Source organism: Scyliorhinus canicula, chromosome 12, assembly GCF_902713615.1.
Source record: "Scyliorhinus canicula chromosome 12, sScyCan1.1, whole genome shotgun sequence".
In the NCBI taxonomy this organism is placed as follows: Eukaryota; Metazoa; Chordata; class Chondrichthyes; order Carcharhiniformes; family Scyliorhinidae; genus Scyliorhinus; species Scyliorhinus canicula.
The window spans coordinates 154,307,319-154,331,356 of NC_052157.1; the positions used below are offsets into that span (position 1 = coordinate 154,307,319).

Below are 24,038 nucleotides of genomic sequence, written 5' to 3' on the forward strand. Positions count from 1 at the left end.
CCGAGCACGATGCTCCGCCCGCTCACCTCCCTCCCCGCCCAATAGGGCTACCTAAAGGAATCCCCCTCCATAGGCCCCACCCCCACACACAAACCCCCCCCCCCAACCCAACACCCACAAAAAAGTGCATTCCGAGCACCAAGTGCATTCTAATCACTCAAACGTGTGATTTCACTGCACTTACCTCTCTTTGATGTGGTCAATGTTTACAAGCACTGCGGTTTCACCACTTAGGCCATTGAAGCGTGAAGGGTGATGAATGGATCAAACCTGCAGATGCTTTATACAAGCGGTCAATCACAGACCACGACTTAAAAGCTATGAATGGCTTGCAAATAATGGATGTGTGTGAACCAGATGCCAGCACAGCTACTCCCCTTCGAGGAACGGGCACGTGGAGCTGCAAGGTAAGTACTACAACTATAATGCTTCCCACTGCCACGTCCCAGACTACTCTAGCTTCTGTTGGGGGGGACCTATGTGCAGGGAGGGGGGTATCTATGGAGGGGACTACTTTAGGCAGGGGGTCCTATGGATGTACTCCCATTAGAGGCCCCTGGGGGGTCCCCCTATTACAGAGGCCCCATGGGGTTCCCCCCTGTTACAGGGTCCCCTGGGGGGGAACCCGCTAGTAGAGGGGCCCTGGGGGCTCCCCCTACTACAGGGGTCCCTCATTACAGGGATTTTGTATTCACATAGCAATGGGGGAGCTACCAGGAAGCCGAGAAGTCCTGTGGGTTAGCGGCCCCTACATCTGGGTCAGAAGCTCTGGGTTCAAGTCGCGCACTGGGACTCCTCCAGGTACCATGCCCCAAGAGGATGTTGTCGACCATGTGCTTCCATTGCATTGGCTCATGATTAGGGAAGATTAGAAAGCCAAAAAGATAATTCAAAGGAGGGTCTAAAAGGAGAGGGAGAGGCAGAGAGGGGAATTAAATACCGGCCTTCATGTTCTATTCTAGAAAGCCAGGTGAAGGGCAGAACATGACCTTAATCTTTACTCACTTTGTGTGCATTTATTTACAGAGATGCACATTACAAACATACTCCTCCTAAACCCAGTAACCAGGGTTTCAGTACGTTCCTATTTATAGGAACGCAAGTGAATTCCCAACTGATGCCTACCACCTGAACACAATTAAACACTCAATTACTGTGCAACTAACACAAGTCACGTGCAAGAGTCACATTAAGTGCACAGTACCCCATATATGACTGTATACAAGTATTTGAGATGACGTTACCTTCGGCAACAGAACGTTGCACACAAGCTGCAATTTGTCAGGTGTAATGTCAACGGGGACATCAAAAGGTGTGCCCAAAATTTCGCCACCCTCATTCTTGAACTGTACCAGCAGCCTCTGGTTGCCCGCCTTCATCGCTGGATGCTGCACAAGAGCTGGAAAAGAGAGAGAGAGAAAGAGAAGCTGATTGAATATCCAAGCTCCTGAAAACAGTACTGCCCGTTTTCGACAAAACTATCAGACCCACAAATCAATAAAGCCTGTCAAAAACAGAAAAGCTAATAGCTGCTTTGCCATCACGAGTAACAAAGCAACGTGCTGACCCCATTCTTCCCAGTAACCCTTCATCTCAAAGCTACATCGATAATTTTCTTTAAATCTTGAGCATGCGCACAATTCCTGTTCAGGGCAGCACGGTAGCATGGTGGTTAGCATAAATGCTTCACAGCTCCAGGGTTCCAGGTTCGATTCCCGGCTGGGTCACTGTCTGTGTGGAGTCTGCATGTCCTCCCCGTGTGTGCGTGGGTTTCCTCCGGGTGCTCCGGTTTCCTCCCACAGTCCAAAGATGTGCGGGTTAGGTGGATTGGCCATGCTAAATTGCCCGTAGTGTCCTAAAAAAAAAAGTAAGGTTAAGAGGGGGGGGGGGGGGTTGTTGGGTTACGGGTATAGGGTGGATACGTGGGTTTGAGTAGGGTGATCATTGCTCGGCACAACATCGAGGGCCGAAGGGCCTGTTCTGTGCTGTACTGTTCTATGTTCTAATATGCTGGGACAACCTACATGGATGGAGACAACAGAGTTAGATCCCACACCTTGGGTAGATCTCGGGAACGCATATTAGAGGTTAGCTGGCTCACTCTAATATACAGATTTGCCAAAAAGTACTCCCTGCCACAATGGTCGAGATCATCATTGCCGTGCGGCGAGATCCCGGAAGTGGATATCCCGTCATCGACCGGTCGTGTTGCACCAATGATGCTGGTAGATCCAGCCCGTTGTTTGAACTGTCTTTGCTCATGTCACCAACAATGTAATCCCAATGTAAAAGTTTAAAGTCTATAAAATTATGAGGGACATGGGCAGAAGCTTCTTCCCAGAACAGAAGAGACAATTACTGGGGGGCATGGGTTTAAGGCGCAAGGGGTAAAGTTTAGAGGAGGTGTGCGAGGGAGGTTTTTTACACCGAGGATAACGGGTGCCTGGAACTCGCTGCCGGAGGAGGTGGTGGAAGCAGGTACGATAAGTGACGTTTAAGGGGCATTTTGACTTCCTCCCCCCCCCCCAATCCAAAGCCTGTCCAGCATCCATAAGGTGCAAGTCAGGAGTGCAATCGAATTCTTGCCTGAATGAGTGCAGCTCCAATAACACGCAGAAGCGGCATAGTGGATAGCACCGCTACTTCACAGCGGCAGGGACCCGGGTTCAATTCAGACCTGGGGTGACCGCCTGCGTGGAGTCAGCACGTCCTCCCCGTGTCTGCGTGGGTTTCCTCCGGGTGCTCCGGCTTCCTCCCACAGTCCAAAGATGTGCCGGTGAGGTGGATTGGCCACGCTAAATTGCCGCTTAGTTTCCAGGGATGTGCAGGTTAGATGGGGTTACAGGGATAGGGCAGGGGAGTGGGCCTCCACAGAGGTCAGCGCAGATTCAATGGGCCGAATGGCCTCCTTCTGCACTGGAGGCATTCTAAGATTCCACAAAGCTTGTCACAATCCAGGACAAAGCAGCCCGCATGATTGCGACCCCTTCCACAAACATTCAATCTCAGGGGACCTTGTGATGCAGGTGCGGGAAAAGCAGCGTGTCCATGGGCTCTGGTGCTACTCAAGAACATAAGAACTAGGAGCAGGAGTCGGCCATCTGGCCCCTCGGGCCTGCTCCGCCATTCAATGAGATCATGGCTGATCTTATGTGGACTCAGCTCCACTTTCCGGCCCGAGCACCATAAATAACCCTTAATCTTCAAAAAACTATCTATCTTTACCTTAAAAACATTTAATGAAGGAGCCTCAACTGCTTCACTGGGCAAGGAATTCCATAGATCCACAACCCTTTGGGTGAAGAAGTTCCTCCTAAACTCAGTCCTAAATCTACTTCCCCTTATTTTGAGGCTATGCCCCCTAGTTCTGCTTTCACCCGCCAATGGAAACAACTTGCCCGCATCTATCCTATCTATTCCCGTCATAATTTTATATATTTCTAGAAGATCCCCCCTCATCCTTCTAAATTCCAACGAGTACAGTCCCAGTCTACTCAACCTCTCCTCGTAATCCAACCCCTTCAGCTCTGGGATTAACCGAGTGAATCTCCTCTGCACACCCTCCAGTGCCAATACCTCCTTTCTCAGGTAAGGAGACCAAAACTGAACACAATACTCCAGGTGCGGCCTCACTAACACCTTATACAATTGCAGCATAACCTCCCTAGTCTTAAACTCCATCCCTCTAGCAATGAAGGACAAAATTCCATTTGCCTTCTTAATCACTGTTTGCACCTGTAAACCAACCTTTTGCGACTCATGCACTAGCACACCCAGGTCTCTCTGCACAGCAGCATGTTTTAATATTTTATCATTTAAATAATAATCCCGTTTGCTGTTATTCCTACCAAAATGGATAACCTCACATTTGTCAACATTGTATTCCATCTGACAGACCCTAGCCCATTCACTTAACCTATCCAAATCCCTCTGCAGACTTCCGGATTCCTCTGCACTTTTTGCTTTACCACTTATCTTAGTGTCGTCTGCAAACTTGGACACATTGCACTTGGTCCCCAACTCCAAATCATCTATGTAAATTGTGAACAATTCGAAGCCCAACACTGATCCCTGAGGGACACCACTAGCTACTGACTGCCAACCAGAGAAACACCCATTAATCCCCGCTCTTTGCTTTCTATTAATTAACCAATCCTCTATCCATGCTACTACTTTACCCTTAATGCCATGCATCTTTATCTAATGCAGCAACCTTTTGTGTGGCACCTTGTCAAAGGCTTTCTGGAAATCCGGATATACCACATCCATTGGCTCCCCATTATCTACCGCACTGGTAATGTCCTCAAACAAATTCCACTAATTAGTTAGACACGACCTGCCCTTTATGAACCCATGCTGCGTCTGCCCAATGGGACAATTTCTTCCTTGATGATAGATTCCAGCATCTTCCCTACTACCGAAGTTAAGATCACTGGCCTATAATTACCCGCTTTCTGCCTACCTCTTTTTTTAAACAGTGGTGTCACGTTTGCCAATTTCCAATCCACCGGGACCACCCCAGAGTCTAGTGAATTTTGGTAAATTATCACTAGTGCACTTGCAATTTCCCTAGCCATCTCTTTTAGCACTCTGGGATGCATTCCATCAGGGCCAGGAGACTTGTCTACCTTTAGCCCCATTAGCTTGCCCATCACTATCTCCTTAGTGATCGCAATCATCTCAAGGTCCTCAACTGTCATAGCCTCATTTCCATCAGTCACTGGCATGTTATTTGTGTCTTCCACTGTGAAGACCGACCCAAAAAACCTGTTCAATTCGTCAGCCATTTCCTCATCTCCCATTATTAAATCTCCCTTCTCATCCTCTAAAGGACCAATATTTACCTTAGCCACTCTTTTTTGTTTTATATATTTGTAGAAACTTTTGCTGTCTGTTTTTGTATTCTGAGCAAGTTTACTCTCATAATCTATTTTACTCTTCTTTGTAGCTTTTTTAGTAGCTTTCTGTTGCTCCATAAAGATTTCCCACTCCTCTAGTCTCCCATTAATCTTTGCCACTTTGTATGCTTTTTCCTTCAATTTCATACTTATCCTTTAAGTCTCTCATTTATCCTGTTTACGCAACGCATACAACCTAATCAGAGTGTGAATACTCCATCGTATGTCCCTGGAAGATTTCTGACTAAGTGATGTTGATAAAATGCAAAGAAATTCAAAAAAAAAAATAGAAAAGAGAGAAAGGGGAGCAGGATGGAGCTGCCTTCCCAATATGGTGACTTGATCCTTCAACGGGCTCCTGGTCCTGCTCTTTCAAAGGCGTCGCAAATGACTTAGAACATCAATAAAGTCACCCGATGGTACACCTGGCTTGTTGGCACAGAACATTAATGCTCACAAAACCGAGCTGCACAATAGAGGTTGAATGAAACAGAGGGGAGAATCCGGATTGCTGAAAGTGAAACTTGCCCAGCTGACGCCCGCTTGCAATTCTTGGGAAAACAGCTACATGATATGGTCAGAAATGCCGGAGCATCTGGAAGACTGAAAGGGAAGAAGAATGCCCGGGTTGTCAGGTATGCCAGGTGGAGTGGAGGGTGAGCTCCCTGAGGAGAGCTGGCTGCCAGTTTTTCTCAAGCTGGATACGAAAGCTGGAAAGGACGTGTCGGATCCTGCCTCGGAGACCATTCACGTCCGCAAATATCTCACTTTTCCCCATATTTAGCTTATACCCTGAAAACCGGCCAAATTCCCCTAGAATCCTCATGATTTCTTCCACGCCCTCCAATGGGTCCGATACATACTGAAGCAGGTCGTCTGCATAGAGCGAGACTCTGTGCTCCTGCTCCTGCTCCTGCTCCACCCCCCCCCCTGACCAGCCCCTTGAGGCTCTCAAGAGCAATTGGCAACAGCTCTATAGCTGGTGCGAACAACAGTGGGGACAGGGGGCATCCCTGTCTCATCCCCCGGTGCAGTCTAAAATAGTCCAATGCTATCCTATTCGTCCGTACACTTGCCACAGGAGCCTGATACAGCAACCGGACCCAGTCAATAAAGCCCCGCCCAAATCCGAACTGTCCCAAGTACCTCCCACAGATAATCCCATTCTACCCGATCAAAAGCCTTTTCTGCGATCACTACTTCCACCTCCCTACCTTCCGGGGGCATCATGATCACATTTAACAGCCTTCTGACATTGGCCACCAACTGCCGACCCTTAACAAACCCCGTCTGGTCCTCCCCAATAACGTCCGGAACGCAATCCGCAATCCTGGAGGACAAAATTTGGCCAGCAGTTTGGCATCCACATTGAACAGGGATATCGGCCTGTAGGACCCACACAGGACATTGTCGGGGGCAGCACCCCCCTTTCCCTTGCCTCATTGAACATCTTCATCAACACCGGCCCCAATATCCCCGAGAATGTTTTATACAACTCCACTGGGTACCTGTCCGGCCCTGGGGCTTTACCCCACTGCTTGGCCTTCAGACCCTCCACTATCTCTTCCAACCCAATCGGGGCCCCCAGCCCTTCTAGCAGCTCCCCGTCCACCTTTGGGAAATTCAGCCCCCCCAAGAAGTGCCTCATCGCCTCCGGCCCCGTAGTGGGTTCCGACCTACACAGCCGACTGTAGAAATCTCTAAACGCCTTATTCTCCCCTGCTGAATCTCCAACCAGGTTCCCATCTCCGTTATTTACTTTCTCTATCTCCCTGGCTGCCTCCCTCTTTCTAAGCTGCTGAGCAAGCATTCTGCTGGCCTTCTCTCCATACTCATAGATCCCCCCCCCCCCCCCCTCGCCTTTCTCAGCTGCTGCACTGCCTCCCTGTGGTTAACAAGCCAAACTCCGCCAGTAGCCTCCCTTAAAAGCCCTGCCTCTGGGGTCTCCGCATACCCTCTATCGATCTGTAGTATCTCCTTAACCAGTCGGTCTGTCTCTGCCCCGTCTACCTTCTCCCTCTGGGCCCGTATCGAGATCAGCTCCCCCCTGACCACAGCCTTCAGTGCTTCCCAGACCATCGCTGCTGAAATGTCCCCCGTGTTATTGACCTGCAGGTAGTTCTGAATACATTTCCTCAGCCGCTCACACACCCCTTCGTCAGCCAAAAGTCCCACATCTAACCTCCAGTGCGGGCGCTGGTTACTGTCTTTACTAACCTGCAGGTCAACCCAGTGTGGAGCATGGTCTGAGATTGTGATCGCCGAGTACCCCGTGTCCATCAGCAGTGTCATTAAGGCCCTGCTCAAAATGAAGAAATCGATCCGGGAGTACACTTTATGCACGTGTGAGTAGAAGGAGAACTCCGTCACCCTTGGCTGCCCAAATCTCCATGGATCCCATCAGTTCCATGAATCCTCTTATTTCCTTTGCCATTGCTGTCACCCTGCCCGTTTTCGAGCTTGACTGGTCCAAGCCAGGGTCCATAACCGTGTTGAAGTCCCCTCCCATGCCCAACCTGTGCGAGTCCAGGTCCGGTATCTTCCCCGGCATCCTCTTGATAAACTCGACATCGTCCCAGTTTGGCGCATATACTTTCACTAATTCCACCTGCACCCCCTCCAGTTTCCCACTGACCACAATGTACCGACCTCCCACATCCGAAACTATTCTACCCGCCTCAAACACCAGCCGCTTATTGATCAGGATCACGGCCCCTCTAGTCTTTGAATCTAATCCCGAGTGAAAGACCTGACTGACCCAGCCTTTCCTCAGTCTAACCTGGTCTGTTACTCTAAGGCGAGTCTCCTGTACCATTACCACGTCCGCCTTCAGTCCCCTAAGATGCACGAACACACGTGCCCTCTTGACCTGCCCATTTAACCCTCGAACATTCCAGGTGATCAGCCTATTTGGGGAGCTCATTGCCCCCCTACGCCTATCAGCCATCCCCTTTTTTGGGCCCGCCTACAGCCCATGCTCCATGCCGCAATCAGCCTGCCCCCAGGCAGCCTCTGCCCCCAGCCTCCTCTCTGTCCCTTGGCCTAAGTCCCTCCCTCGTCAGCAGAACATTTTCCACCCCTCACCCCTAGTAACAACACTCTGTAACCCAACCCCTTTGATAAACCAAAAATATGCACAACCCCCCCTGCGCTTCCATGAGCTAGCCCGCCCAGCTAGCTTGGGTGACCTCCATCCTTGGCGCCAGTTAGTCTCCCACCTATTGTTCCCTCCCCACCCTCCCTCCGCTCATACAAACATACTCCAACATCAAACAATCCCCACACAATTGCCCGACAGAAAAACACCAAAATCTAAACAAGCACACCTCCATCTCCCAACAGTGCAAATGAAAACCTTAACTCACTCTGCTCGACCACTGGCCCCAAATCAATACAGAAGGCATTACAAACAGCTTCCACAAAACGAAAAACCAGAAACTTTTTTTTAAAAAAGAGAACAGAGAAACAAAAAGGAAAAAAAACACGAACGCTGCAGCAAAGTTCAAAAGTTCACAGTCCACCACCAGTCCTTTCCTTTTCACAAAGTCCAGTCGCGTTGTCCTCGGGCAACTCGAAATAAAAGTGCTGTTCCTCATGCATGATCCAGAGACGGGCCGGACACAACAGTCCGAACTTCACCTTTTTCTTAAAAAGGATCGACCTAATCTGGTTGAAGCCCGCTCTTCACCTGGCCACCTCCACACTCAGGTCTTGGTAAACCCGCAGGATACTATTGTCCCATTTCCAGCTCCGTGTCTGCTTGGCCCACTGTAGAATACGCTCCTTATCCAAGTACCTGTGGAATCTCACCACCATTGCCCTCGGGGGGGGGGGGGGGGGGGGGGGGGGGGGGGGGGGGGGGGGGGGGTTGTCCCATTAGCGGCTTCCTCGCGAGTGCTCTGTGAGCCCTGTCCACCTCCAAGGGTCGGGAGAATGCCCCATCCCTCAGCAGCTTCTCAAACATCTCTGCGATGTGTCCCCCAGTGTCCGCTCCTTCGGACCCCTCCGGGAGCCCAACGATTCTCAAGTTCTGCTGGTGGGACCTATTCTTTAATTCCTATTCTGTCCTCCACCTTCTCCAGGGGATTCTTCTGCTGGTCTCTCAGCATCTCCACCTCCAGCTCCACCGCAGTTTGATGCCCCTCCTGCTCAGCCAGCGCCTTCTCCACCTTCTGGATCGCCTGATCTTGGGTGTCCAATCTAAGCTCCAGCCGCTCAATCGACTCTTTTATCGGGTCCAAGCAGTCCTGCTTCTGCTTAGCAAAGCCTTCCTGAATAACTTGCGTCAGCTGCTCCGTTGACCGCTGGGTCGACAACCCAGGAGGTCCGGTCCTCCGCCATGCTGTCTCCCGCTGCAGCTTCAGCTCAAACCTTCTCTGTCTTTCTGTTTCTGCCTTTACGAACACTTCTAGTCCTTCTCTCCATGCACCGATGTGGGAATTCAGTACACAATTGCCTCTTGTCATCAGTTTTACAAATCAAGTCCGAAAGGTCCAAAAGTCCGACCCGAATGGGAGCCACCAAATGTGAAACTTACTCCTTCGTAGCCGCCAAGGGAAGTTTCTTAATGTTTTATCGTTACTAACCTCAGCGACTTAACATTTATTTTGAATGGAAAACAACTTTCAACGTGCTCCTTCTCGGTGTGGGGTGCATTGTGTAGGTGGCATGGTGTGATAGAGATCCATCTCTTCTTTTGTGCTTTATGGTCTCCATAATCTAATCATGATAAGCACGAGAGAGCCACTGCCAGGAGGTGGTTGAGAGGTTTCGGGTTTCGTGAGGGAGGGAAAAATGCAGGAGTGGTATTTGGCACCCTGTCTTACTCTGGCATATTTTTTGTTTTCTGAGGACAAAGTCTCCGATGAAGGAATGGCTGTAAGGATAGTCCAAGTCCTCACATGCGTTGAGGAATGTGCATTTAGAATTAATGCCGTCGCAAATGTTTTTTGCATTGTTTTTTCATTTTGGGGTTAAAGAATTGTTACCTGGACCCTGCGATGGTACAGGCATCGCAGGGTCTTACCCGAGAAAAATATGGGGCGGAATACTGCGTCTCTCCGCCCTTCCGCACCCGTTTTCCGGTGCGGCGCCCCCCCGCCGGCACCGGGATGCTCCGTCCCAGCAGCCGACCAATGAGGTTTCCCATTGCGGGCACCCCACGCCGTCGGCAAATCCGCGGGCGTGAGCGCGCAGCCGACGAAACGGGAGATCCCGCCGACAGAGAATCCAGCGCATGTTATATTCTGTCCATGGGGCCTCTGGCACGATAGGAAATGAGGGAAGGTATGTTCTGGTGCACACCCAAACCTGGCACCAAAATCTTATCCTATGCTTTTCTCTGGCTGATTGGGCAATGGTGGTAGCTAGTTTGCTCCTGGGGTGTACGGGGAGTACATCGTCCCATTAAGAGGTAAAAGATTTTGGGAACTATCTAATGGAAACGTTTTGAAGTGTCATATGTGGCGGAATTTGCTGGGAGGTTTTCCCCAGCTCCATCGGCGAGTTCCCACCGCTCTCTCACCACACTTAGTCACTCTTTGGGGGCCCCGGAGTGTTTCCCCCCAGTCAAGCCAACACTTCGAATTATTTTCATCACTGGGGAGTTGAACGTGCTGGTCAGACCGGCTGCTCAGAGATCAGCCACCATTCTGAAAGGGTGCCCCGATCTCTATATGGGCTTGTGGGTTTCCCACACCGTGGGTAATGTCACTCCACACACACATGGGCATTAACACCCACCCCCAACAAAAAGTGATGACACCCTGCTAAGGGGTCACTGAGGGCCTCCCCCTTTCAGACACCCACCCCCCCTTCCAGGATCCCCACCCTTCCCCAAACTTCATGCCTGCCCTGCATACCCCCCCACCACCCTTCAAACCTTCCCTCCACCCTCCTTTCCTGGCCCCTCAGGCACTGACCTTTGGATTTGGGAATGGTCCCACGAGGTGCCAGCCTTTCAGCCAAGGTGTCTGCGTTCCAGGGAGCCAACCGGCACAGTCATTGACCACCCAGGGGCCGCCAATGGCCCTGGAGACTCTCCTAGGCGCCATTCTGCCTGGTTCCAGCACAGTGGGTGTACCTGTGCCTCAGGGACTACAGTGGTTCAAGGCGGCGGCTCACCACCACCTTCTGAAGGGCAACTAGGGATGGGCAATAAATGCCGGCCTAACCAGCAATGCCCACATCCCATCAATTAATAAACAAGACAATTAGTTGCAACATAGTCGCGTAGAGAGATGCCACAACAGGTACCGCGCCCAGTTACTTGGAATCGTATGAATCGTTGAAAAGGAACTGATTTGCAGGGCCATGAGGAAGTAAGTCGATGATAGCACTTTACAAGAACTGACACAGGTACGTTGCTGGAAATCCCCTAAAAGTTAATCAGTATCTAGGAACAAAAGGCTGAGAAATGATCAAATGGTAAAGCAGAAGGGGTGGTTTCATTCCAACCCAGCGGACCAGTAACGCAGGTGGGTGGATATTAACTCTAGTGCTTGGACACTTATCAAGCCAAGCGTTCGCCTTGGATGGTACAAAGCCTCCTGAACGTTGCTGTGGCTGTGTTCATGTGGGCGAGAGGTGAGTAGTTCATCCCATTCCTGTAAGTGGGGGGGGGGAGAGGCTTTCAGGAATTAGGAACTCAAGACTTTTGTTCAAGAGTCACTACTGTTCATTTGTAGCCCGAGATGATCGGAGGGGCTGGCTATGATTTTTCAAGATTTCTCAGATTTGGGAATGGTCCCACTAGGTTAGAAGTTGGCAAATGTTGCACCGCTTTGCAAGAAAGGAGGTTAGAGAGAAGACAGTGAACTACAGGCCAGTTCGCCCAACGTCGGTTATTGGGAAAATGCGGGGCTTTTTAAAGTCGGCCGTCATTGAATAGTGGGGGGCTGCAAGGATCAGTACTGGGGTCTCACCTATTCACCATCTATGTTGATGGCTTAAAATGAAGAGATGGCAGGTAGCATATCAAAGTTTGCTGATGACACCAAGCTGGGGGGAAAGGTAAGCTGCAGGGAAGATACAGAGAGACTGTAAAGATATATAAACAGGTTAGGGGAGTGGGCAACAAGTTGGCAGATGGATTATAATGTAAGAAAATGTAAAGTTATTGACATTGGTCGTAGGGATGAAAAAGTATATATTTTTTAAAAAGGTATAAAACTTAAGTGTTGTTGTTCAGAGACTTGGGCTTGTACGAGGTACGCAGTAAGGTAGCACGCAGGTGCAGCAAGCAAATGGTATGTTGGCCTTTATTGAAAGGGGATTGGTGTACAAGAATAAAGAAATCTTGCAGCACGGTAGCATGGTGGTTAGCATAAATGCTTCACAGCTCCAAGGTCCCAGGTTCGATTCCCGGCTGGGTCACTGTCTGTGTGGAGTCTGCACGTCCTCCCCGTGTGTGCGTGGGTTTCCTCCGGGTGCTCCGGTTTCCTCCCACAGTCCAAAGATGTGCGGGTTAGGTGGATTGGCCATGCTAAATTGCCCGTAGTGTCCTAAAAAGTAAGGTTAGGGGGGGGGGGTTGTTGGATTACGGGTATAGGGTGGATACGTGGGTTTGAGTAGGGTGATCATTGCTCGGCACAACATCGAGGGCCGAAGGGCCTGTTCTGTGCTGTTCTATATGTATATAATTGTACAGGGCTTTTGTTATAATCTACACAAAGACCACACGGAAACCACTGTTGATCTTCCCATAGGACCCGTTAAGTACGAGCTTCCCAGATAGGGGTGGAGGCCACCCAGCTGGAGCTTGTTACAGACTACACATAAAAGCCGGCCCATAGCAGGGCCTGGCGGGGTTAGTTCTCCCAGCCAGGCCTGGAGTGGGAGCAAGTTACTGCCGTGAGCAGAATATTGGACACAACTAAATAAATCTGTGTTCCACTGCCACTGGCTTCCTCAAGTTACTAAAGTCTTGGTGACCCCACATCTGGAACACTGGACGGGACTTTTCCTCGAAACTGCGCACCCCCCCCCCCCACCCCCCCAAAACACACACAATTGGCTGGAGGCGTGATCTTCTGGCCCTGCGGTTGTCAGCGAGATTTCCAATTGAATGCATTCCTCGTCATCCGGAAACCTACGACAGGAGCGCATCGTCGTGAGGACCAAAGACCCATCTCAGTGCGAACAGCTGGAAATTCCAGCCACCTTGCACAGTTTTGGTTTCCACATTTAAGGAGGGATTTACTTGCATTGGAGGGGGGGGGGGGGGGGGGGGGGGGTGGGGGGAGAACAATGAATGTTCACTCAATTGATCCTTGAGATGGTTGTCCTGTGAGTAGAGGCTGAGTAAATTGGGTCGATATTCTCTGGGGTTTTGAAGAACGAGAGGTGATCCCATTGAAACCAACAAGGTTCTGAGGGAGTTTGACAGGGCGGACACAGAGATGGTTTCCGCTGGTGGAAGAATCTAAAAAATGGGGGGGGGGGGCACAGATTCAGGATAAGGAGCTGATCGAGTAGGACCGAGACGAGGAGAAATTACTTTACTCAAAGGGTTTGGAATTCGCTCCCTCGTTGAATATATTCAAGTCTGGGATTGACAGAATTTTGATCTCTCGGGAAATTAAGGGATATGGAGAGCGGTGGGGGGGGAACGGAGTTAAACGCTAAGATCAGCCATGATGATATTGAACGGTGGAGCAGGCTCGATGGGGTCCACTCCTGCTCATGTTTCTTTTGTTCTTGTGAGTCACTGGCGTTGTTTGAATGCCAGAGTGGCATAGCCATAGTAGATGGTGTCAATGACTCTCCCTCTTACCTGTATATCATACACCTCCCTCCTGGCTCACAGGCTCCGTTTAGAAGGTGCGCAGTAACAATGAGGCCAAGGAGAAAATCTGCAATAAAAAAAACAAATGCATATCAGGGACTATAATCGAGAGGAATATTAAATAGAGAGAGGCTGAGTCACCTCCCTTTCACCCCCTAATCAGTGGGTATCACCTCAAGGTTGTGCGTTCAAGACTCGCTCCAGAGCCGTGGACACAAAATCTAGTTCGACACTCAGTGCAATGCAGTACTGGGGTGCACTGAGAGAGAGAGTGACTTTCAGCTAATGCATTAAACTAAGGCCCTGGCTATTCTCTCACAACAGAAAGCTGAACAGCACCTTTACTTCCTCAGGAAACTAAGGAAATTCGGCGTGTCCACTTTAACTCTTACCAACTTTGACAGATGCACTATAGAAAGCATCCTATCGGGCTGCATCACAGCCTGGTATGGCATCTGCTCAGCCCTAGACCGCAAGAAACTTCAGAGTTGTGAACACAGCCCAGGCAGCGGGAGGTGTAGATGGAGTCAATGGATGGGAGGCAGGCCATACTCCACCAGCCCACGCTTACAAAATCCAAAACAAAACATCCACTCTTAGATCTGATCTGGCAATTGGGCAGCACTTGCTGAACAACCCGGAATTCGCTGACAGCTACACAAACAACCGATTTTAGAGAATCAGTTAAGTTTGTACGGTAGCTCATTTACATTTACTAGAAACAACACACATTCATACACAGGGACCTATTCTCTGTAAACAAAAGGAATAGGTTCAATCGTTGTGCCTTGGCTGAACTACCCAGGAGAACGAGAAGCCCATACTTCCCTGCTGCTTTCTCCACAGCAAAACCTCGACTGATCAGGGTTTTCAAAAAATATATAAATTTTTTTTAGAGTCCCCAATTATTCTTTTCCAATCAAGGGTCAATTTAGCGCGGCCAATTCAACTACCCTGCACATCTTTGGATTGTGGGGGTGAAACCCACGCAGACACGGGGAGAATGTCCACACTGACAGTGGGCGGGGACTGAACCCGGGTCCTCAGCACCGTGTGGCAGCAGTGCTAACTACTGCACCACTGTGCCACCCTCGACCAATGAGTTGATTTGCAAACCAATCAGCACACTTTCCTCCCACGGTATAAACTGTTGCGATCTTTTGAAATTTTGGCCTTCTCACAGTTGTCCTGCTAAGTGCAAGATGAAAAGCTTCAGCAACATGTCTCTGTTTACAGCAACCTCTCACAGGTACTTCACGGGCCAAATGAAGCCTCGTGACGCTGTGCTATATAAATGCAAGCTCTTTCTCAAACCAAGTGATTTGCTGCTTCAATGCCCAATGACTCAATTGAGCGGGTGGCTGATACATTCCGACCGAGCAGGTGGACCATTCTGTGCTTTTTTTTTGATTCATTAAATGCCTTTCCGTGACTGCCTTTAGGAAGGTGGCAGGCAGCGAGCCAACTTCCTGGAGCACTGCAGTCCAGGTGGTGAAGGGAAGCCCTGACCAAAGGCACGGCCGGAACATTTCACTGTCGCTGGATCTCTCTCCCTAGCAGCACAGTTAGGTGCAGCTACACTGCGGGGACTGCAAAGGTTCAAGACAGCAGCAGCTCATCACAACCATCTCAAGGGCAACTAGGGGTGGGCAATAAATGCTGGACGAGCCAGTGAAGCCCACGTCCCATCAATAAATGTTTTCAAAAGTCTGGATGGGGGTGGGGGGGGGGGGGGGGCAATAGCAGCCCTGCGTCAGTTAACACAGTGGTTAGCACTGCTGCTTCTCAGCACCAGGCTTCCAGGTTCAAATCCCAGCTTGGGTCACTGTCTGCACATTCTCCCAGTGTCTACGTGGGTTTCCTCCGGGTGCTCTGGTTTCTGCTCACAAGTCCCGAAAGACATGTTTGTTAGGCGAATGGGTCAATCTGAATTCTCCCTCTGTGCACCGAGTGCGGCGACTCAGGGATTTTCACAGTAACTTCATTGCAGTGTTACGGTCAGCCTACTTGTGACAATAAAGATTATTATATTGTGCAACCTGGTCCTCAGAAGAGATTGGGGGAGGGGGGGATAAAATTGGCACGGGTGGGTTTTTGAAGGAAAGAGTCCTGAAGCCAGCAGCAACATGGAGAGGTGGGGATTTGGAGTTGTTACTGTATCAGAAAATGGCAAAAGTAACCACTGAGATTGTTACAGTCGCAACATTCTGTTACAGTCGCAACATTCTAACAGCTGAGGCGCAAGGAGCCTTCCACCACGTGGAGAAGCGCTGCGCAGAGGGTTTTACACACAGGCAGCATTAAAGGTGATTTTTAAAAATCTTATCCCCCGGACTGGTTACTAACCCGAGAAATGCGGCTCCCACAGGGACCTGGATCAGCTCCTGGACCCGGGATGTGAGGAACTGGCGCTGCAGCGACCCACAATAAACCTGCCCAGCTCCGGCCTCTAAACTCCTACATAAAGCATCACCACATTGCCTGATTCTCCCACCCTCCCCCCACTCTGAGCTGACAAGGGCTGCAAGACTCTCCCCTCTCATCCTTCCAGCAGAAAGGTCCGCGAGCGCCCCCTCAGCAAGGGAGGATCAAACTGCAGAAAGGTGTTTTCAATTAAATTTTTCAATCAATTAAAGCTTTTATCCTTTTCAATTAAATCTGACCTCTTACCTATAGGCATGGCGTCAAAACCAGTCTTTGGCATCTAGTCGCTTTTTAACAAAATTATTCATTCTCGCAGGGATGTGGGCCTCGCTGGCTGGGACAGCAGTTGTTGCCTATTCCGAATTGCCTCTTGAAAAGGTGGTGGTAACTTGTCTTCACCCTGCAGCCCACACAGTGTAAGGACACCCACGGTGCTGTTAGGGAGTGAGTTCCAGGATTTGACCCAGCGACATTGAAGGAACGGTCAATATATTTGCAAGTTAGGGTGGGGAGTGACTTGGAGGGGAACCTCCAGGTGGTTGGGTTCCCAGGTATCTGCTTCCCTTGTCCTTCTAAATGGTCGTGGGTTTGGAAGGTGCTGCACAAGGAGTGTACCTTGTAGATGATGCACACAGCCGACACTGTGCATCGGTGGTGGAGGGAATGAATGTTTGTGGAAGGATTGCCAATCAAGCGTCCTGGATGGTGCCACGCTTAAGTGTTATTGGAGCTGTACACATCCGGGCATCTGGGGAGTACTCCATCACACTCTTGATTTGTGCTTTGTAGGTGGTGGACAGGCATTGGGGAGTCAGGAGGTGAGTTACTCGCCACAGGATTCCTAGTCTCTGATCTGCTCTGGTAGCCACAGTATTTATACGGCTGGTCCAGTTCAGTTTCTAGTCAGTGGTAATCTCCAAGATGTTGATAGTGGGAGATTCAGTGATGGCAATATCACTGAATGCTTTTTTCTCCTACAAGAACATAGAACATACAGTGCAGAAGGAGGCCGTTCAACCCATCGAGTCTGCACCAACCCACTTAAGCCCTCACTTACACCCTATCCCCGTAACCCAATAACCCCTCCTAACCTTTTTGGTCACTAAGGGCAATTTATCATGGAAAGCCACCTAACCTGCACGTCTTTGAACTGTGGGAGGAAACCGGAGCACCCGGAGGAAACCCACGCAGACACGGGGAGAATGTGCAGATTCCGCACAGACAGTGACCCAGTGGGAAATCAAACCTGGGATCCTGGTGCTGTGAAGCCACAGTGCTATCCAATGTGCTACCGTGCAGCCCAAAAATTGTTTTGCTTTAAAGAGAAGTCAGTTAACAATATATTTACTTTGTTCACCTGTCCACTCTGTGCTCACTGATCTACGCTAACCACCATTTTTTTTTTTCAAATCCCTCTATGGCCTCACACCTTCCTATGTCTGTGATCTCCACTAGTCCCAAAACACCCTCTCTATCGCACATATCTACACTCATTTTATTTTGGCCTCTTGCGTATCCCCAACTGTGATTGCTCCTTCATTAGTGACTCTGCCTTCAGGTTCCGAGGCACTGACCTCTGGAGTTTATCCCCTCGCTACATCTCTCCGCCTCCATACTTCTCTTTCCTCCTTTAAAACATTCCTTTAAACCTACCTCTTTGACCAAGCTTCTGGTCACTTGCTCCAACATTGCCTTACGTGGCTCAGTGTCAACCTTTGGCATTGTAACACTCCCGTGAAGTGTCTTGGGATGTTTTATTATGTTAAAGGTGCTACTTGAATATAAACTGATGAATACCTTAAAAGTGTGTGGGAGCCAAATAACTAGTCCTGCTCCTATTTCATAGGTGTCAGTGTACGGGCAACGCAGAGGAATCAGTGAGCAGACAATACAGCCTTCTTCAAGCTCTGTTTGACAAACAATGTGTCAAAGCCCTTTGTTTCCACAGTTTCCAACAGTTACTCTATTTACTCAATTGCTGGGCTTGGTTCCTGATTGCCTCACAGAATAACCCATGCATAAGTACATATGTCCGCCTTGTGATGAACTGCTGTACATTGGAATTGGGAGTGAAGGAAGGACCAAAGCTTATCTCGTTCACCTTGACTAGCCTGCTAGCTGCATGACAATGATGCTGGAGCTATTGAACAATTAGTCTGTAACAAACCCAGAATGAAAGAATGTCCCAGTGTTGGAGGGCCCAACCTTATGTTCTGAAAATAATCAAATTTGCATTTCAATGTATCAGAACTAGCTGCTTCCACTGTCTCCCGATGGTAGCCATGATGTGGAGATGCCGGCATTGGACTGGGGTGAGCACAGTAAGACGTCTTCCAGTACCAGGTTAAAGTCCAACAGGTTTGTTTCGAATCACTAGCTTTCGGAGCACTGCTCCTTCCTCGGGCGAATGAAGAAGTAAAACCTACCTCCTGAGGAAGGAGCAGTGCTCCGAAAGCTAGTGATTCGAAACAAACCTGTTGGACTTTAACCTGGTGTTGTAAGTCTTCTTACTGTCCCCGAGGAAGCTTGTCCCATAGATTGACCATGCGCTCCATGAAGGATTGATTTCGCAGATTAGCTTTGAATTTACACAACACCCCCACCCACAGCATCTTCCGCCCCCGAACCCCTCTCATACACATGACCCAACCGCCACCTCCAGCTGTGTCCTCTGGTTCCATTGTTCCGGCTCCCAGCCATTTGTGGCCCTATTGTACAAGACGTCAACTTTAGTGATGACACTGCGGTTGAGAGTGTTCCCGTCTAATGGAAAACTTTCTAAGTGTCATTGTGGCGGATTTTAGACCATAAGACCATAAGACATAGGGGTGGAAGTAAGGCCATTCGGCCCATCGAGTCCACTCCGCCATTCAATCATGGCTGATGGGCATTTCAACTCCACCTACCAGCATTCTCCCCGTAGCCCTTAATTCCTCGCGACATCAAGAATTTATCTATCTCTGCCTTGAAGCCATTTAGCGTCCCGGCCTCCACTGCACTCCGCGGCAATGAATTCCACAGGCCCACCACTCTCTGGCTGAAGAAATGCCTCCGCATTTCTGTTCTGAATTTACCCCCTCTAATTCTAAGGCTGTGCCCACGGGTCCTCGTCTCCTCGCCTAACGGAAACAGTTTCTAAGCCATGTATTATCTTGTAAGTTTCTATTAGATCTCCCCTTAACCTTCTAAACTCCAATGAATACAATCCCAGGATCCTCAGCCATTCATCATATGTTAGACCCGCCATTCCAGGGATCATCCGTGTGAATCTCCGCTGGACATGCTCCAGTGCCAGTATGTCCTTCCTGAGATGTGGGGCCCAAAACTGGACACAGTACTCCAAATGGGGCCTAACCAGAGCCTTATAAAGGCTCAGTAGCACATCGCTGCTTTTATATTCCAACCCTCTTGAGATAAATGACAACATTGCATTCGCTTTCTTAATCACAGATTCAACCTGCATGTTTACCTTTAGGGAATCCTCGACTAGCACTCCCAGATCCCTTTGTACTTTGGCTTTATGAATTTTCTCACCGTTTAGAAAGTAGTCTATGCTTGGATTCTTTTTTCCAAAGTGCAAGACCTCACATTTTCTCACGTTGAATTGCATCAGCCATTTTCTGCACCACTCTCCCAAACTGTCTAGATCCTTCTGCAGCCTCCCCACTTCCTCAGCACTACCTGCCTGACCACCTAACTTCGTATCATCGGCAAACTTCGCTAGAATGCCCCCAGTCCCTTCATCCAGATCATTAATATATATGGTGAACAGCTGCGGCCCCAATACTGAACCCTGTGGGACACCGCTGGTCACCGGCTGCCATTCCGAAAAAGAACCTTTTATCCCAACTCTCTGCCTTCTGTCAGACAGCCAATCCTCAACCCATGCCAGTAGCTCACCTCGAACACCATGGGCCCTCACCTTACTCAGCAGCCTCCTGTGTGGCACCTTATCAAAGGCCTTTTGGAAATCCAGATAGACCACATCCACTGGGTTTCCCTGGTCTAACCTACTTGTCACCTCCTCAAAGAATTCTAACAGGTTCGTCAGGCACGACCTCCCCTTACTAAATCCATGTTGACTTGTTCTAATCCGACCCTGCTCTTCCAAGAATTTAGAAATCTCATCCTTAACGATCGATTCTAGAATTTTACCAACGACCGAGGTTAGGCTAATTGGCCTATAATTTTCCATCTTTTGTCTTGATCCTTTCTTGAACAAGGGGGTTACAACAGCGATCTTCCAATCGTCCGGGACTTTCCCTGACTCCAGTGATTTTTGAAAGATCTCAACCAACGCTTCCGCTATTTCTTCAGCCACCTCCCTCAGAACTCTAGGATGTAGCCCATCGGGGCCAGGAGATTTGTCAATTTTAAGACCTTTTAGCTTTTTTAGCACCATCTCTTTTGTAATGGCAACCATACTCAACTCAGCCCCCTGACCCTCTATAATTTTTGGGATATTACTCATGTCTTCCACTGTGAAGACAGACGCAAAGTACTTATTAAGTTCTCCAGCCATTTCCTCGTCTCCCATCACTAGCCTTCCGGAATCAGTTTGAATTGGCCCAATGTCTACTTTGGCCTGTCGTTTGTTTCTTATGTATTGAAAGAAACTTTTACTATCATTTCTTATATTACTGGCTAGCCTGCCTTCATATTTGATCCTCTCCTTCCTTATTTGTCTCTTTGTTAACCTCTGTTTGTTTTTGTAGCCTTCCCAATCTTCTGATTTCCCAGTGCTTTTGGCCACTTTATAGGATCTCTCTTTTTCTTTGATACATTTCCTGACCTCCTTTGTCAGCCATGGCTGTCTAATCCCTCCCCGGATAATCTTTCTTTTCTTAGGGATGAACCTCTGTACAGTGTCCTCAATTATGCATACAAACTCCTGCCATTTTTGCTCTGCTGTCTTCCCCACTAGGGTCTGCTTCCAGTCGATTTTCGCCAGTTCCTCTCTCATGCCCTCGTAATTACCTTTATTTAACTGTAACACCATTACATCCGATTTTGCCTTCTCTCTTTCAAACTGCAGACTGAACTCAACCATATTATGATCGCTGCTTCCTAAATGTTCCCTTACTTTAAGATCTTTTATAAAGTCTGGTTCATTACATAGCACTAGGTCCAGAATAGCCTGCTCCCTTGTGGGCTCCATGACAAGCTGTTCCAAAAAGCCATCTTGTAAGCATTCCATGAATTCCTTTTCTTTGGATCCACTGGCTACGTTATTTACCCAATCCACCTGCATATTGAAGTCCCCCATGATCACCGTGACCTTGCCTTTCTGACATGCCTTTTCTATTTCCCGGTACATGTTGCGCCCCTGGTCCTGACCACTGTTAGGAGGTCTGTACATAACTCCCATTATGGTTTTTTTGCCTTTGTGGTTCCTCAATTCTACCCACACAGACTCCACATCATCCGACCCTATGTCGTTTAGTGCCATAGATTTAATTTTGTTCTTAACTAACAAGGCAACCCCACCCCCTCGGCCCACCTCCCTGTCTTTTCGATAGGTTGTATATCCTTGGATGTTTAACTGCCAATCCTGAACCCCCTGCAGCCATGTCTCTGTGATGCCTACCACATCATAATCATTCACGATGATCTGTGCCATTAGTTCGTCTACTTTGTTACAAATGCTACGAGCATTCAGGTAAAGTGCCTTAATGCTAACTTTCTTATCATTTGTAGGAAGTATCCCACCAGCTCTGCTGGTGAGTTCCCCATCGCTATTCAATGACATTTAATCACCTTTTTTGGGCCCTGGGGAGTTCCTCACCGGTTTAGCCCCACGTAGAATTTTTTTCATCAATGGGGAGCTGAACTCAGAGATTGGGCCGCCATTTTGAAAGGGCGCCCCGATCTCTAAATGAGCTTGTGGGTCCACCCCCGACCTATGGGCAATGTCATCCCCACACACATGGGCCTTACCCCACCCCCCTCCTTCCAGGAACCCCATCCTTAGTTCCCCCCAACCTCCCAGAGGCCCCTTCTTACCTGCCCTGCAACCCCCTCCACTCTCCATTCCCCTCCACCCTCTTTTCATGGCCATGGCCCCCTCAGGCCCTGACCCTTGGCAATACCACCCTGGCATCCAGACACCCTTGCACTGCCACCATGGCACCTGGCAGTGCTCCTGCCTGCTTGGCCGTGCCACCTGAGCACCTTGGCTGTGCCAGGGTGGCAGTGCCAGGGCGCCAGTCTGGCAGTGCCAAGGTGTCCACATTCCAGGGGAGGGCGAGGGGGTCACCCTGCCCTATCCTCGACCACCCATGGACCTCCGATGGCCTGGGAGACCCCGGGTGCCGTTCCGCCAGGTCCACGTTTGTGTGGACCAGGACTGAATGGCGCCCGGTTGGGGCATCCGCGGGAGGCCAGTAGATCCCGAGGGGGCCGGTAGATCCCGGGTGAGCTTGCTGAAGTGTGTTTAACACCAACTTAAGTGAACGCGACTTGGTCACGCCCATTATGGGTGGAATCCTGATCCAGACTCCTCGCGGGATCTGGGTAGATCTCACAAGGCGTAACTGGCTGCCTGGGAGGGTGGTAGAGGCAGTTGCCTCACATCCTTTAAAAAGTACCTGGATGAGCACTTGGCACGTCAGAACATTCAAGGCTATGGGCCAAGTGCTGGCAAATGGGATTAGGTGGGCAGGTCAGGGCTCTTCATACGTCAGTGCAGACTCGATGGGCCGAAGGGCCTCTTCTGCACTGTAGTGTTCTGTGATTCTGTGGCACCATCAATGAAAATTTCTGAAAGGTAATTATCTGGTTATTATTGCATTGCTGTTCATGGGAGCTGTGCCTAAATTAGCCGTCACGGGACTTCCGGTTGCGGCTATGTGGAGCTAAGCCGCACGTTCGGCAGCTCCCGCTACTTAAGGACTTTTGGGCCGATTTGAGGGCCCCAAACGGCGCTGTCTCGACGAATCCCGGTGGGGGAAGGTGTCTAGAGGAGCATTCCCCATAATTTATGGTGCTCACCCGGAGTGGGGCAAAGGAAAAAGCTGCAGCAGCTCCCCAAGAAAAGCGGGGGAAGAAGGACAAAATGGCGGCCGGCGGAACACCCGAGGACTGGTGGAAGTGGGCGCAGGAGCAGCAGGCTTCTCTTCTGCGCTGTTTTGCGGAGCTGAAGGCTGAGTTGCTGGACTCCCTGAATGCGACTACCAGCAGGCTGCTTGAGACCCAGGCGGCCCAGGAGGTGTCCATTCGGGAGTTACAGCAGCAGGCCGCTGAGCGGGAGGAGGAGGCCGTGGTCCTCGTGGGGAAAGTGGAGTTGCACGAGGCACTCCACAAAAAGTGGCAAGACCGCTTAGAGGAGCTGGACGTTCGCACGAGGGGAAAGAATTTGAGGATCCTGGGCCTGGCGGAGGGGCTGGAGGGGTCGGATCTCCCGTCGTATGTGACCACGATGTTGAGCTCGTTGATGGGAGCGGGGTCCTTCCATTTGCCCCTGGAGCTTGAGGGAGCTCACAGAGTGCTGGGCAGGAGGCCCAAGGCAAATGAACCCCCGCGGGCGGTGCTGGTGCGGTTCCATCGATTCAGCGACCGGGAGTGTGTTCTGCGATGGGCCAAGAAAGAGAGGAGCAGCAAGTGGGATAATTCGGTAGTGCGAATCTACCAGGACTGGAGTGCGGAGGTGGCAAAGCGGCGGGCCGGGTTCAACCGGACGAAGGCGGTGCTGCATGCCAAGCAGGTCAGATTTGGAATGCTGCAGCCTGCGCGCCTGTGGGTGACATATAAGGACCGGCACCACTACTTCGAGTCCCCGGAGGAAGAGTGGGCCTTTCTACAGGCGGAGAAGCTGGACTCGAACTAGGGTCTGGGGACACACTATGGCCGTTGCTGGTTTTTTTCGTTGTTGATGTTCTGCAATTTTGACACGTGTTTTTTATGCTGGGTTTCTTTTTGCTCTGTTTCCGGGT

General features: G+C 50.0%; 2 protein-coding genes across 2 annotated transcripts in view; one reads left to right on the plus strand and one right to left on the minus strand.

Moving 5' to 3' along the window:
* nle1 (notchless homolog 1 (Drosophila)) overlaps positions 1 to 16,168 on the minus strand; it is a 46,126-nt gene extending 29,958 nt beyond the window's left edge. The window contains exons 1-3 of the mRNA XM_038814597.1: positions 16,030 to 16,168; positions 13,672 to 13,750; positions 1,245 to 1,399 (exon numbers count right to left, since the gene is read on the minus strand). Of these exons, the coding sequence (XP_038670525.1) occupies positions 1,245 to 1,379 (135 nt within the window). The 5' untranslated portion in view covers positions 1,380 to 1,399; positions 13,672 to 13,750; positions 16,030 to 16,168. The remainder of the gene's footprint in view (positions 1 to 1,244; positions 1,400 to 13,671; positions 13,751 to 16,029) is intronic.
* Positions 15,971 to 24,038, plus strand: part of LOC119975086 (aldehyde dehydrogenase, dimeric NADP-preferring-like) — a 54,370-nt gene continuing 46,302 nt past the window's right edge. The window contains exon 1 of the mRNA XM_038814602.1: positions 15,971 to 15,989. The gene's annotated coding sequence lies outside the window, so the exon portion shown is untranslated. The remainder of the gene's footprint in view (positions 15,990 to 24,038) is intronic.